Raw genomic sequence first — 13,832 nt, 5'->3', positions numbered from 1 at the left:
TAGTGCACAGTTAATTTAAACAAGGATTTTGCTGTGTGAGTGAATGTTTTCTGTACAGAGTCCCACGTTTATGGAAACTTAAGGTGCTGCACTGTCACAAGCGTTATGGAAGCAGTTGGAGATGCTGCTAAATAAAGCCCATGTATTCAAAAGTCATGAGCTCGGTCCCTCAGCACTTTTGAGACAAGTCTTAGGTAATCAAATTGACTTGACAAAATAAATTTTGGGTTTGATTTCTAGCCTTAGACCAATATTATTCGCATTTTTCAAACTCATCTTCAGCCAAAAGGAGTCAAAACTGCTTTCAAATGGAAACGGGGAGTCTCTCCACCTAGGGATTCTCCAGAAGCTGTAAGAAAATAATGTATTGTGAGGCTAAGAATCATGAGTGTTTGCCATGTGGAAATAGGCATATAGAAACATGCAGTTAACTGTCTGAGTCTCTGACCAGTCTCAGATGACACACACACCTAGTTGCTTGTGGCTGCTGTGTGCTATTTTTTAATTTTATTTGCTTGTTTGTTTAGTTCCATTAAAGTGTTTTCACCCTGTAAGGATACACAGTTTTCTGAAATAGAGAGCTTATTGCAACTCTTCATCTTTTATTTGCTGTTTTCCATAGCAGCTAACGTTGCTTTTCTTGGCAGCACCTGGAATAACTTCAGTAAGTGCAGTTGTTGGAGACGATTTGCAGCAGGTGGCATGGTGCCCGAGTGTGACACAGCCCCGTTTCTTTATTGTCATTTCAAGGGTTTTATTCTCTCCTCCCTGTCTTCTTACAAAGGAATACTATTTATAAATGGTAAAGAAGCAAATACTTCTTGGAGTTCATGTAAAATGTTATTAGCCATTATATGTTAAAACTCTTCTCAATGAGAAATGTTCTTTTGGAATAGTGAGTACAGAATATTTATTTTTTTTTTTTTACTATTTTTGCTTTTCTAACCAAATACTCTTTACGAAAAGGTATTCAATTATTTAAAAAGACATTAAAAACTTGTCCTGAGGAAGGATTTTCCAACAGTAAGGCTGTGAAATTTGTCTTATCAGAATGACACGGTTTACTAAAGGTTTTAAGACTGGTATAAGTTTTCTTATGCCTGGTTGGGATAGTTTAGAAGTCACAATGGCAGAGTACAGCAGTTCTCTCTATGTTTAATAATTGGAGAGAAAAATCTCACTTTGTTTACCCACGAAGAGGAACACTTCCTCCAAAAAGTCTCTGTAGACAGTTAGTATCTACTTTAGACCATTATGACACCTACATTTTACAGTTAAAATTTGTATATTTAATGAACAAATGTAAAGAAATATTTTGTCTTATCTAAATGGGCATTTTTGCTGTTCTGAAAAGATAAGGTATAAAACTAAATGATCTGCTGCTCATATTATTGTATTATAAGTCATAAGATCCAGAGATCAGTGCAGTAACAACAGTAGGGGAGTTGTACAGCAGGCTTCTAGGTGGAGTGTACATGCGGTACTTCATTTGATGAAATATATTTTAATATTTATGGAGAATCATTCGATATAGATTATTTCAAATGTAATAGCTAGTAGAGCATTTGGAAGGTAGTCTCTGGACAGTAATTTAATGCAAAAATGTGTCACAGTCAGTTCCAAACAAGTTTCAAATTATGTTAGGTTTGGCTTTGTGAGTTTCTTGGGGTTATTTTTTATTTTGTTCTTATGGAAAATATTTTCTTTGGTATCTCTATTAGACTATCGTGCAGTAAATTGGTTACATCTTGACTTTATTTGATTGTAGCAGAAACATCCACAGTTCTCTAAACCAGATGTTGCTTTCAGTTTTCAGAAGGAGTTCTCATTTGAAGATAAAGAAGAACTTGCAAACAGCACAAAGGATATTGATGCTAATCTCTTAGCAGTACTTCCAAAAGGTAGGTAAGGGAGACACATTATGAACACAAGTGGTAATTTAACAGCATGTGAAGTTTAGTCTGTGCAAGTGCAAAGGCACGATTAAAATCACTTAGGCACAGATGTTTTGTAAATGAGTTTTCTTTTCCCTGAGAAGGGATTCATAGGGGATGAAACAGGGGATGAACCACAGTGCTCTTTTACAAGGCTTTGTTACATCCCTGCTTCATAAAGTTCAGGTTTGTTTACCTGGTTTTCAGTAGGTTAAGAAGTAGTTGAAACTCAAAACTTCAGAGAGGTTTCTTTGTAGAGTTAGATTAATTCAAAGGTATTAACTTGGCTTGTAGTCATAGGTCTTTCCAGTCCCCCTTGGTGGTTGGTAGAATCACTGTGCTTGCATGACCAACTGTCTACACACTGAATTTCAGTCTTGCCTGCTGGAGGATCTGCACTACTTACGGGGTTTGGCGTTTGGGTTTTTTTAAACTTCTGTCTTAGTCTGAATAATTTAGGAAGAAAACAGCAGTTCTATCTTTGTATTTCAACACAGTTGAGGTAGAGGCGAGAATTAATCCTCTTGAATTACTCAGAGGAAATCACAATGTGCTTGGAAGTAGTTCTTGACCAGTAAAGAATGACATTTGACTGAAGAACTATATGTAACTGGCATAAAGATGTTCCCTTCACTCAGGGATGTTGTGGATCTCAGAACTTTGATTAAAATTGTGTGTGTGTTCTGATGGTATTTTTACCTTCTTCAGACAAACTCCAAGGCTAGAGGCACTAATTCCAACATAAAATAACTTGGCTTGTTCTTTTAATGTCATTTGTTACAGAGTTCTTTTAGAAAGGAGCCCTTCTTCCAGCATAACATTTAAGTGATATTTAAGCGATGTGCTTGCTTTTATAACATAATCATTACAGATGCTCAAAGACACTTCACTGACACAATGATGGAAAAGAGTGCATTTATACAATACACACTTCCTGAGACCACTAGTCTATAAGAATACATAGCCCCTCATTATTCCATATACTTAGCCTCACAATCATGCTGGCCAAGAAGTTAATTGTGAGGCCTTCACTTGAGAAACCTTCTCTGTAAGTTGCTTCTCAGTAAACTAATTTATATTCCAAGATGTCTCTATTTCCTAAGAAATTATTCCTGTAATAAAGACATCAGATTTGGTGCCTACCAGGTTTAAGAAAAAGTTAGCAGTGGGAGCTGATGGTTACATTCTGAGGGGACTACTTGAGGCCCAACACTTCTGAAAATCCAGGTTATTTGTCCCGTCTAGGGCCTAACTTTGATCCAGATTTACACATATTGTAAAATCGGAGGAATATATTTAATTTTCAACTGAGATTCAAAGAGTTTAGCTGAAATCTCACACATTACTGCCTGCAGTTAAGCATTGACCACATTAGTATGCCTCTGCTAGCATAAACAGAAGATAAATGCTTCTCCAACCTGATTTGTAGACCATCATCTTTCCAGGTGAGGAGAGGAGGAGGTATGAATGAGGCTGGTAGGCTTCACTATTGTGTTAAATTTTCCTCAAAATGAAAACGTATATCCTTGCATTGTGATGGTTATTTACCATCTCTGAGAAGTTAAACCTCTGTCAGGAAACTTCTGATCCATATCTATTCAGGCTTCACAAATGTATGTGCTTACTCTCTGCTAGGGACTTTTGGAAGGCTTGGTTTATTTTTTACAGCTTCTTTATTTTAAAAATAAAACTGCTGTCACATGCCTGTAACTTTATCCACATGTATCCCCTCTGCTGTTACCAAAGAGGGCTTTCAGCAAAAACATATTTGTGTTCTGTAACAAAAGTTTCTGAAACATTTCTGAATTCTATAAGAATTTCATGTTAATTACAGGATTTTTTTAAACATTTTTGACATGCACACTAAATCTACTTTTTGAATTTTATTCTGGGATGAGACATGAAAAAATACTGCTTTTGCTAAATACTGCTATGATAAGGCAAATTTTTTTGTTCAGAAGGTCTACAGTTACCAAAATTAAGATGCCTGTTGACAGTCTGCCTTAGAGGGTATCCTACCGTAGCATCCTGCTCAACATCCTAAAATAAAGCCTGAAGTTGAGGGCTGTTCCTGAGCTGTTCTTCCTGTTGCCCTTAACTGTACTGACCAACAGTGCTTACAAAGTGTGTTGGCATGAAGTAGCTTAGATAAGGAGCTTTTACTGTGAAATTAATTATTTTAAGCTTCTTAGTCTTTTCTTGTGAGCTGAATCAGATGTTTGTGCTGCCTTTTAGGTCAAAGTGTTGCTATTTTTTAATGCTGTCATTGAAATGTTGTAGTTTGTGTCTTTGAAATGGTGTAGTTTCTGATGGTCATGTGGAAAAACATCTCATGAACAGATGGGAAATTGGCACCAAGATATTCAAATTGCAAACTGAAAAAGAGAAACCTGATCACCTAAGCTTGCAAGGGCCAACCAGTGTCCTTGGGAGAGAAATTTCTTCAACAGGCTTTCATGTTTTGAAGTAAAATATTTTATTCAGCAAAAAGGAATCATTGGAGTAGAAGACTTCCCATGTTTTATCTCCTTTTTTGTTTTGTGGTTTGGTTGTGGGTTTTTTTTTCTTTTTTTGTGCTTCTTTTCCCCACCTCCTCCTCAGAAGAATATTGCTGAAACTGCTTTCACGAAAAGCTCTGCAGATGTTGGCCAACCTAGCTGAAATTGCTGTCTGGAATCTCAAGTGTGGAAAAAGTGTAAGGCAGCGTAGAGTAGTCCCATGCTATTTTTGTCCCATCTTGTTTGGGAAGGTGTTGGAGAGATGCTTCATGAGGCCAGTGCTCTTTTTAGGACTGCAAAGTGCTAGTAGAATCTCTGGAACTTCAGCTAACACGTAGCAAGAGAGTGTTGAGCTAATGCTGCTGGGAGTTCTTTGGATGTTCCACATTTCTTGTATGCGGACGACTTATAGTCAAGTTTCCTTTTTGAGGGAGAAAAAAAAAAAAGACGACTTTAGTATATGAAGCTATGCTTTAGAGCTTTACTAAAGCTCTGTAAAAGACCTGTTCTCTGATGATGGTTTTAGGGACTGTATAAATCAGTGACTAGGGAGAAAAAATGATCAGGATTTCTATGGAATGTGGTTTTATTAACTGTGAGCTGTGGAGGCCTTTGACCTGTCTGAAGTGGCAGAAAAATTATGGGTCTAGTTTTGACCATTTTATGTATGTATAGCTGACAGATGGAACAGAGAAACTCCAATAGCCAGAGGAACAAACTTAAACAGAAGTAGATTTGGCAGAGGTGAGAGCAAAGTATTTATGAGAGATCATTTCCTTTGGTGTGACTGTGAGATGAAGGCTGGTTTCATATGGATAAGTTCTCTGTTTAATACAGTTCCACTGCTAGCAAGGATTGAGTAGGCAGGACAGCAGTGGGAACTGCTTTCTCATTGAGAGAAAAGTCAATGAAAACACAACGTAAGGGCTCATCTTTGCTTTGGTGTTGATTCAAGATGCAAATTTTGCACTGCGGAAGTCCAGTTCCCATCTGTCTCCACAGAGATCTGTGTCTGGAACTTCCTGACTTTCAGTGGCTCTCTTGCACTGTCAGCCTGGTCAACAGCATAGGCTTCAATCTTCTTTGCTGCAGATGCTGAAACTAGGCATGGAAGAGGTGTCCCATGGATTAGCACTGTTAAGTAGCTGCATACTTAGCTACTCTGCACTGCTAGTTGAGTCAAATGTGTGTGTATTAGATTTTTCTCATGGCATGATCACAATCTGAGCTAATCTGGCTAGAGAAATTGAAGTGGATAGCTTGAGTCTGCTTTCTGTAAAAATGTAGACTAAAGGAGTTGTTTTGGAGAGTGGCCCAGTTGATTTCTTCCCCCTGTTAATCTCACATTCTCAGTAGCCACTCATCTGTAGCCTCAGACGCTATATTCATACCTCATTCATTTGCTTTTCTGAGTAATCATGATCAGAATACATTCGTTCTTGCTGATCCAAGACATTTTACGTGGTATTCTAGTGGCTTTTCAGCATGTAAGGTTGATATGACAGCCAATGTCAATAATATCTATCTGTATCTAAGAGGTAGGAGCTCTAAGAGGTATTGACTACTGCAAACTTCCTGGATATTTCTCAGCAAAGCTGAAACCCTGACTTAACTATACATGTAAGCTCTTGCAGTAGAGGAAAGGGAGAGAAGGTGTATCTGACCTTTAAAAGGGTGGTGTTTCAATAATGTTTATCTTCGAAGTATCTAGAGCGATGAAGTCTGGTAGGGGAAAAAAGCTGATGGATTTACTTCTGCAGTGGTGTGGAACAGTGTCTACTCCTGACTCATCAGGCATTTGTTATGGCAATCTAGGGCTGTAGGCTATAGCTCGCTTTAACTTTTGAACCCTGGGTCAACAGGATCAGAACTCAAGAGGTGCATTGCATCAGAATAGGCGCACACAGCTTTTAGCACCACATCTCTGCTAAGGCAATGACATGAGGGTGTATGTGTGTGACGGGGGTCGTTAGGCACACACTGCCTCCCCCCCGCCCCAGTCCACTGCATCCTTTGACAACCTGGTGGTAAGAAGTCACACCATGCTTGTTTATGTAGCACTGACTGCTCCAGTGTGGTTTGCAAACATCACTGCTAACTGTGCACATATGTGTATATATAGGGATTACTTCATCTGTCATGCCTCCTCTTGTGAACTGTGACAGCTGTCTGCTAGCACACACCACCACCAAACAGTTTGGGGGAGAGAAGGGAAGTATGTCCAATTAAAACTACAAGGGAAAATTAGCAAAGTAGAAAGTGATTAACCATGCAGGAGTATCATGAGGGTACACAGTAATTTTCACTCCAACCATGAGTCACTGGGATTCCTGGGATTTGCTCAATCTAAGGGAGTGGAGGAAAGTAAGGAATAGGGGACGCTCTTTCTCCTTAAACATAGTCAGTCCCCAGCCTTTGTGCAGGCAAGGTAAGCAGTAGTTCCATACTACCTGGTTTTGAAGCAGGTTACTATCGAACGTGAGCTTGACCTCACCTATTCAAAATACAACTTGCCCAGTTTATACTAGATCTTGAAAACCTGCTAGGATGGCATAGCAGATTCTAGCTTAGGCTGGAGGTACCTGTAGGGGAGGACGCTTGGTGTTTACACCTATGTGCCTAATGCACTTTTGACAACATAAGCTTAATAAACTAGGAAAATCAGGAAAATGCTTTTTTTCTCAACCAAAGCTATTTCAAACCTCTTAACTTTATTTGACTGTTCCTTCTTATTCTAAAGCATTTTAGCAAGTTTCTGTGAGTTTCTGAAACTTGGTAGCTTACAAACTGTATAATCTTTTGTTGTCTCAGTTTCAGAATTAAGAAAACTGTTTGAACCAAACAACCAAGATTTTTTGGAAATGAAAAGGTAAAAAAAAAAAAAAGTCTTCAGCCTGTAAAACAAAACACACGGCTTGTTTTGTTTCCTCCTCTTAGAAACTCTCCCATCAAATCTTCGAAGATGCCTGATTTCACATTTTTCACATCTTTTTCAGAAAAGAGAGAATAGCTAGACGCTTAGAGGGAATTGAAAATGATACGCAACCTATTCTTCTACAAAACTGTCCAGGATCAGTCACACACCGTTTACTAGAGGAAGATACACCAAGATATATGCGTGCAACTGATCCATACAGTCCCCACTTAGGTAAGTAGTATATATGTGTCAATCTTGCATTGCTGAGTTACTTCATGTTTACTACCCTGTCATTTGTGCAGTCCATGGAGAAGAGTTTTATAGGAGAGCTGTGGTCAGGCTTTTTTTAACTTGCCTTTTAATTCTCCAGTTCTCTTATTTGAAATAGGTTTATTATCCATATTGTTTTAAAACAACAATAATTTTATATGAGACTCTTAAAGAATTATAACCAATACACATTTCTTAATAATTTGTATGTGCTTTTGGAGACATAAGTGCAAAAATGTAATGTGTCTGCGCAGTCACTAGTACACTTTGATTTGTAAGAAAATGGGAAGCTTTTAGTTCATTCCGTGTGAATGGTGGGTAGCATACTTGGAGTTTTGGGATGGACTTGCTTATTATATACTGTACTTTTGACAGGAAGATCAAATGAAGAGGAGGAAACTTCAGATTCTTCTGTAGAAAAACAACCCAGATCATCCAGATACCGAGCAGAAATCACAGGAGGTAATACAGAGCCCTTGTATAGTACAGGAAACATGGATGTCCAGGAACTAGAGTCAAAAGCAGAAAGAATAGCTAGGTACAAGGCAGAGAGGCGGCGCCAGCTGGCAGAAAAATACGGATTATCTCTTGATTCTGATTTGGATTCTGACTACTCATCCAGATATACGCGGGCAAGGAAAGATCACGACAGCGTGGAAAGAAAGGGATTGAAAAGTGAAAGGCAAGATGATGAAAACAAGGACTGTGGCTCTCTATATTTGTCCAGGACTGAGATGAAGGAGTCAAAGAGTGGGATTTCTGAATCCAAAGAGTACTCCAGCCATGAGAAAGATGGTATTTCAGATAAAGACGACCTCTCAAATGAAAAGAGTGATAGAAAAGCAGATGATGACAGTGCAATTAGACAGGCTTCTGACCCTTCAGCAACCTTGGATAGTTCTGTCTCCCTTTCACTTTCTGGACGAGAATCTTCCTCCTATAACGAAGTGCCAATATCACCAAAGCAAACACCCAGAGAGTCCCTTTCTTCACCAAAGCGGGCAGCGTCACCAATCCATTTGCAGAATGACCAGCCCTTGCACAGTAACATCAGACAAAGGTAAGCATGATTTTTATTTGTTTGTTTATACTGTAGATTCTTTTATCTTAATCACCTTCTGCAGCAGTGGCTACAGTATGAATGTATTTATTACCCTTGAAGAATGTGTTTAGTGGCTTTGGGTGTCACAGGCTGGATTGGCTGGCTTTACTGAATCACAGTGTGTTTCTGAAACACGGAAGTGGGTATTTATTTCTATGATTAGATATAACCTTGGTTTCACTTTATATTTATAGAATTTAGGCTAAAATAAGGCCATTTGCGGGGGGAGTGGAATAACTGATGTTTAAGATATATACATAAACTAGAAATTGAAGTAGTTATGGTTCTAAATCTGCTCCCCCGCCCCCCATAACCTGTTAGAGCAAACCTTTAACTTTTTTCATCTGTATCCTGTAATTGGGTGGGGGTTTCTGAGTGAAGGCAAGTTTATTTCTCAATGAGGAAACAACTTCATGACAGCTTTTGCTAAAATAAAAGAGGTCTCAGAGTTAAAAGCTGTAAGTTGAAATAATAGTTGATTTGCTTTCCTGCTGTGAAAGTGTAAAAAAAAATCTTTTGAATTGCTATAGTTCATCTTTCAGATAATATCGGGGTATGTGTACGAAGGGCAGAAGGGAAAGTTAAAATTTCATGCTGAATTTGGAAAATGTAGCCTCCCTCATGGTATGCTGAATTACTTCAAAATCTTACGGTGACTGAAAACAGCGTGTTTTTACAGTTATTATTTTCCATCTTTCCACTTACCTAGAAATTAAAGAATCACACTTAAGAATTTTTTAAAAGTATGATTTTCTCTAAGTTAAAATGTTGCAGCTAAAAATGATGTAAATTGTAATGAGAACTTAGTTGTAAACATCTGCATCATGCTGAGCAGTGCTGACTGTTTCTAAAAAACTGAAATGAACTGGCATGAACTGAACCATTTACACTTGTTGGCATCTTTTTGCAGTAGGTTCAGAAACAAGCTACCTTGACTGGACTTCTTTATCCTTCCCATCAAAATCACAAAACCTGATTCTTATTTCTTGTGGCTTTTCTTATTAACTGTCATCACCATGCCTTAAAGTTTGAATGAGGAAGCAATCCCACGTTAAAGGTTAACCACCTGGTGGATTAATTAAGTCATCTATTTACAGTGTCTGTAAACTGCTCAAATATACTTAGCCTTCTTTTTGGTTTCACTTTCTTGCATAGGACACACCAGTAGTAGTTTCTTCGTATGTTTTTCATAGCTTTTCATTGTTCAGGTGACTTCTAATCCTGCTCACCTTCTTTTGCATGTATATGTGGCTATATGAGCTATCATTGGACTCTCTCAATTAAGCCAAAATTTTAAAGGAATATTGTCATTTCAAAAAAGCTATCAGAGAGAAAGTAAGTCAACATCCTTAGGTTAGTTTATGTTTTAAGCTTACAGTTCTGGTACCACAGTAAGGAAAATAGTCGTTACAGGGTCATCCATACAACTGAGACCAGAGTTGTACCGAAACTCCTTAAGCTGACTAGGTTATTCCAGGCTTTGAAAAACTTGTCTCTGAAGCAGTCTCGACTCAAATACTGCAAAATATTATCACTTATCTTCAAATGGTCAATTTGAGATAAATCTCTTCATTAATGCGATTACTGATAGGAAAGGATATTGGAGCAATGGACCTTTGGCAACTTCTTTTCTTTGTTTTATAAGGTGAAGGAAGGGACGAAGTTTTCAGCCTTAGGCAAGCAAAGAGAATAGCCATAAGTTATATGTCCCTATGAGATCTAATGCTGTGTGAAACACTAAGGGATCTGCTGTGTTTGGCGAGTACTGGAGACAAGCCCCTTCTGCAAGGTCTTCCTTTTTTTGAGGCTTAGTTGTTCTCTGTGTCCAGGTAATGACATGGTAAGATTCATTTTCAGGTGGGTTCTGATGTTGGGACAGTTCCAGAGTTTAAGCTCCACCCCATTGTGGTACGGTGGTTTTTACTTCTTCGCTCTGCACTAGTGACATAATAACAAATGAGAGACTGGGGCAAACGCAGCAGGAATAAGTCATAATTTAATACAAATTGCTGACTGCATTATCGCTAATTTTGGATTCTTTCTGGACAAGGGTTGGGTCAATATTTGCATAAAACAGGTTTCCCACAATTACTGTCTGTCTTACCTTTTGAAGGAAATCATCTGTGCACAGCAAGATGTAGTGTAGCTGTTACAGCAGCCAAGAGTTTAAACTTAGTATTTGGTCTCCTGTTTGGCTACGTGTGTAGGTAGAAGGTGGTATTTGTAACAGCCAAGTTGCCAAGAGCCCATTCTTTATTTTTATACCCCTGACAACTTCCAGTGCCAGCGTGTACTCACTGGTGTGATATTCAGAGATTTGAGAATAACCTCGCAGAAACTCTTGTCCCTGTTTCTGAGCGGTAAAGAAGTCACTGCCTATTTCCATGTGTTCTGTTTAAAGTTACTGTGTGGTAGTCTCCTATGAGGCCATTTGCACAAGCAGAATAAAGGCTAACACCAGTTTTCCAGGTGGCTGCTGTTTTGAAGTCACTTCCATATTATATATGTTGCAAAATTTTTTTTGTTAAATTTAAATTTGCTGAGTTCAAATTGGAAAATAAATGCAGCTCACTTTAGGTACATATGAAAACTTTGTGCCTTCCGTCCTAAGGCGATTTAATAATTAATCCTATTATCTGTCACTGAAGAAAACAAAGTGCTGAGAAGGTATCATTTGACATTGTCTTCGTTTGGCTGCTGAAGTGGCAGATTAACTCTAAATTCAAAACATGGCTTGCGTTCTTCTGACTGCTCTCTTCAAAGGATGAATGATGACAAATAATTGCTGCTTAGGCCATGCCCACTATAAAAATGTGCCAAAGTACACGTTAAGAGACGAGGAGGAAGTTTGCTTGCTTCAGAGCAATTCCAGCTACTGGGTCAGCTCCTGTGAAACGTTTTTACCTCCTATTTCGTCAGTTCCTTTAGGAATTTAAAAACGTTTGGAAAAACAAAAGGTGTTTTAACAGTTGGTGTTTGACTTTGTTCTAAGCTTGATTTGGATAAGGTGACAACTGTAGGTGAGTTCTCAAATTTAAACTTATTTGCAGTAAATGCACCTGTATCTGAAGAACAGTCGTTGATTTGGCTTTTTTCATATATTTTGATTAAAAGATCAGCTAATAAAAATCGAGGTAGATGACCTGGAGCTTAATTTGGTATTTTCATCCCAAATGTCTCTGCTGCAGTGTGAGTTTCAGTTCTTTCAGATGTAGCTGTAGGAAAGCAGCCTGGCCACTTCTCACCTCCGGGGAATTTGTTTATAAACATTAATGTGGCCGGACAGTCTTTGCTTGCAAGGTTAAAAGTATTTGATGTGATGTACTGTTGCTGAGGGACTGTAGATAAAAGATGGGCGTTAGGGAAGTATTTGAGAAGCTGCATGTAGGTAGTCTGCAGAAACCCTTTCCTGTAGGGCTTTTAAAAGTCTGCAATGCTCTTGTTTCTTTTTATGCTTTCAACTTTAAAATGGAAACAGAATAAAGTCAAGACAAGATCCAATTGGGGGTTGCTTTGTTTCTTAAGCTTGGCCTTTCCCCTGCCACCCAGTGACACAGCATGTTTTACTTGAGTTAACTGGGCTTACATTTCTGAAGCTTTTGTGATACAGGGCTACAAGAGGAGAGTGGGATTCCAGCTGCTCTTGAGAATTTCTTAGGAATTATGATATGGCCATCTGAATTTCTAACTTCATTAAATTCATGTTACTACTTTGTTTTGGACCCAGTGGTCTTTACCACTTTAAATCACAAATTAAAGGAATGGTTTTAGCAACTTTTCCAGGTGTCCTCACATAAACCCTTCAAACTCACCTGCAGTGGCAAATTTCAAAAATAAGGTTGTGTAGTTACTTTCAGTTCTCAAATTCTGGACAATGTACGCTTGGTAAAGTTACCTTTGCATAATATTTAACATTCAGAACAGTTTTTAGATGTTTGTGGAATTAATATGATAGTTTGTTTCTCACTTTATCACTTTTCAGTTTGATTAATGTGCTGTGCTTTTATTTTCATGAACAGTCCTCTGTAATTGAGTAATTAGAAAACAAAAAAAGCAGTTGGGAGGGAAGATGGGGAGGAACAATGGGAGCATGTGTTGAGACCTCAAAAGTTACCTGAAGTTCTGTTTTCTATAGTAGTGCAGGGAAAGCAAAACCTGAGTGGTTTCTTCAGAAAGATTCAGAAGGAGACACACCTTCACTTATCAGCTGGCCCTCCAGGTATCATAAAGCATAGCTGTGTGGCTAACAATCAGACTACATACCTCCCCTTTCTTTCCCTTTACTCTGTCTTCGTTTAACACTTGCCTTTAATTTTCCTTTAACAGCAGCAAGTTACAAAGTGTTGTTTCTTGCAGATAAACAGCTATCAAAACTTTTCTGAAGCATCTGCTTTTATTGTAATCTATGACCAGTGGTATTTTGAAGAAGTACAAATGCCCCTAGCTTCTTCCACAGCTACTATCGTTCTGGCTTACGCTAATTTTTATAACTTCTTATTTTATCCCACTTTGTACTCTGCAAACCAGCAGATTTTTATACCACACACCAATCTATCTTAGTATTCCCTACAATTAATTCCTTGAATTACAAAGGAGATGGTACAAAAGAAGTAAGAAAAAATTATATTGAAAATTAAAGCAAGATCTTCATCAGAGCGCTAAAAGCAGCTGCTTTCTCCCAGTTTGATAACACATACAGTTAGCCCACCACGAGAAGCATTGCAGGAAGACTCATTTCCATGTTTCTGATTAAAGTAATTCTTATAACCCAGTACTAACATCAGTGTGGATGTTCTGGAGAATGCTTGGTCCATGTAGTTTAAAGAATCACTTTTTCAGACTGAATGCACTTTTTCTGTGCATAAGTAACTTTGAGAAGTTTCCCTGATAACTGCACCAATCCTCAGAGGTAAGAAACACCAAAATGTTAGGAAGGTTGGTGTTTGAGATAACTTTGGTTATCCTGAATTATTGTCTCAGATGTTCATTTGCCTTTTTTTCTAAATCTTGCTTTTTCAAAATAATGTAAAGTCCAAAACATCTGTTGGTAGCAAGCCTGGAATTGCACATACTTTCAAATAAAGAGCTAGTCTCCTATTGTACTTGAGATT

General features: G+C 38.2%; 1 protein-coding gene across 21 annotated transcripts in view; it reads left to right on the top strand.

Moving 5' to 3' along the window:
* Positions 1-13,832, top strand: part of SVIL (supervillin) — a 141,726-nt gene that overhangs the window by 76,609 nt on the left and 51,285 nt on the right. For 12 of the 21 annotated variants that reach the window (XM_063324552.1, XM_063324551.1, XM_063324550.1 and 9 more), the window contains 5 exons: positions 1,810-1,901; positions 7,244-7,301; positions 7,429-7,580; positions 7,995-8,679; positions 12,857-12,940. In XM_063324552.1, the coding sequence (XP_063180622.1) occupies positions 7,294-7,301; positions 7,429-7,580; positions 7,995-8,679; positions 12,857-12,940 (929 nt within the window). In that variant the 5' untranslated portion in view covers positions 1,810-1,901; positions 7,244-7,293. The remainder of the gene's footprint in view (positions 1-1,809; positions 1,902-7,243; positions 7,302-7,428; positions 7,581-7,994; positions 8,680-12,856; positions 12,941-13,832) is intronic. The other 9 variants (XM_063324559.1, XM_063324558.1, XM_063324557.1 and 6 more) reach the window with 3 other exon arrangements.

The sequence above is a fragment of the Chroicocephalus ridibundus genome, chromosome 2 (assembly GCF_963924245.1).
Source record: "Chroicocephalus ridibundus chromosome 2, bChrRid1.1, whole genome shotgun sequence".
Lineage (NCBI taxonomy): Eukaryota > Metazoa > Chordata > Aves > Charadriiformes > Laridae > Chroicocephalus > Chroicocephalus ridibundus.
Note: the sequence above shows the minus strand (reverse complement) of the source record. Positions and strands in the feature narration are given on the sequence as shown.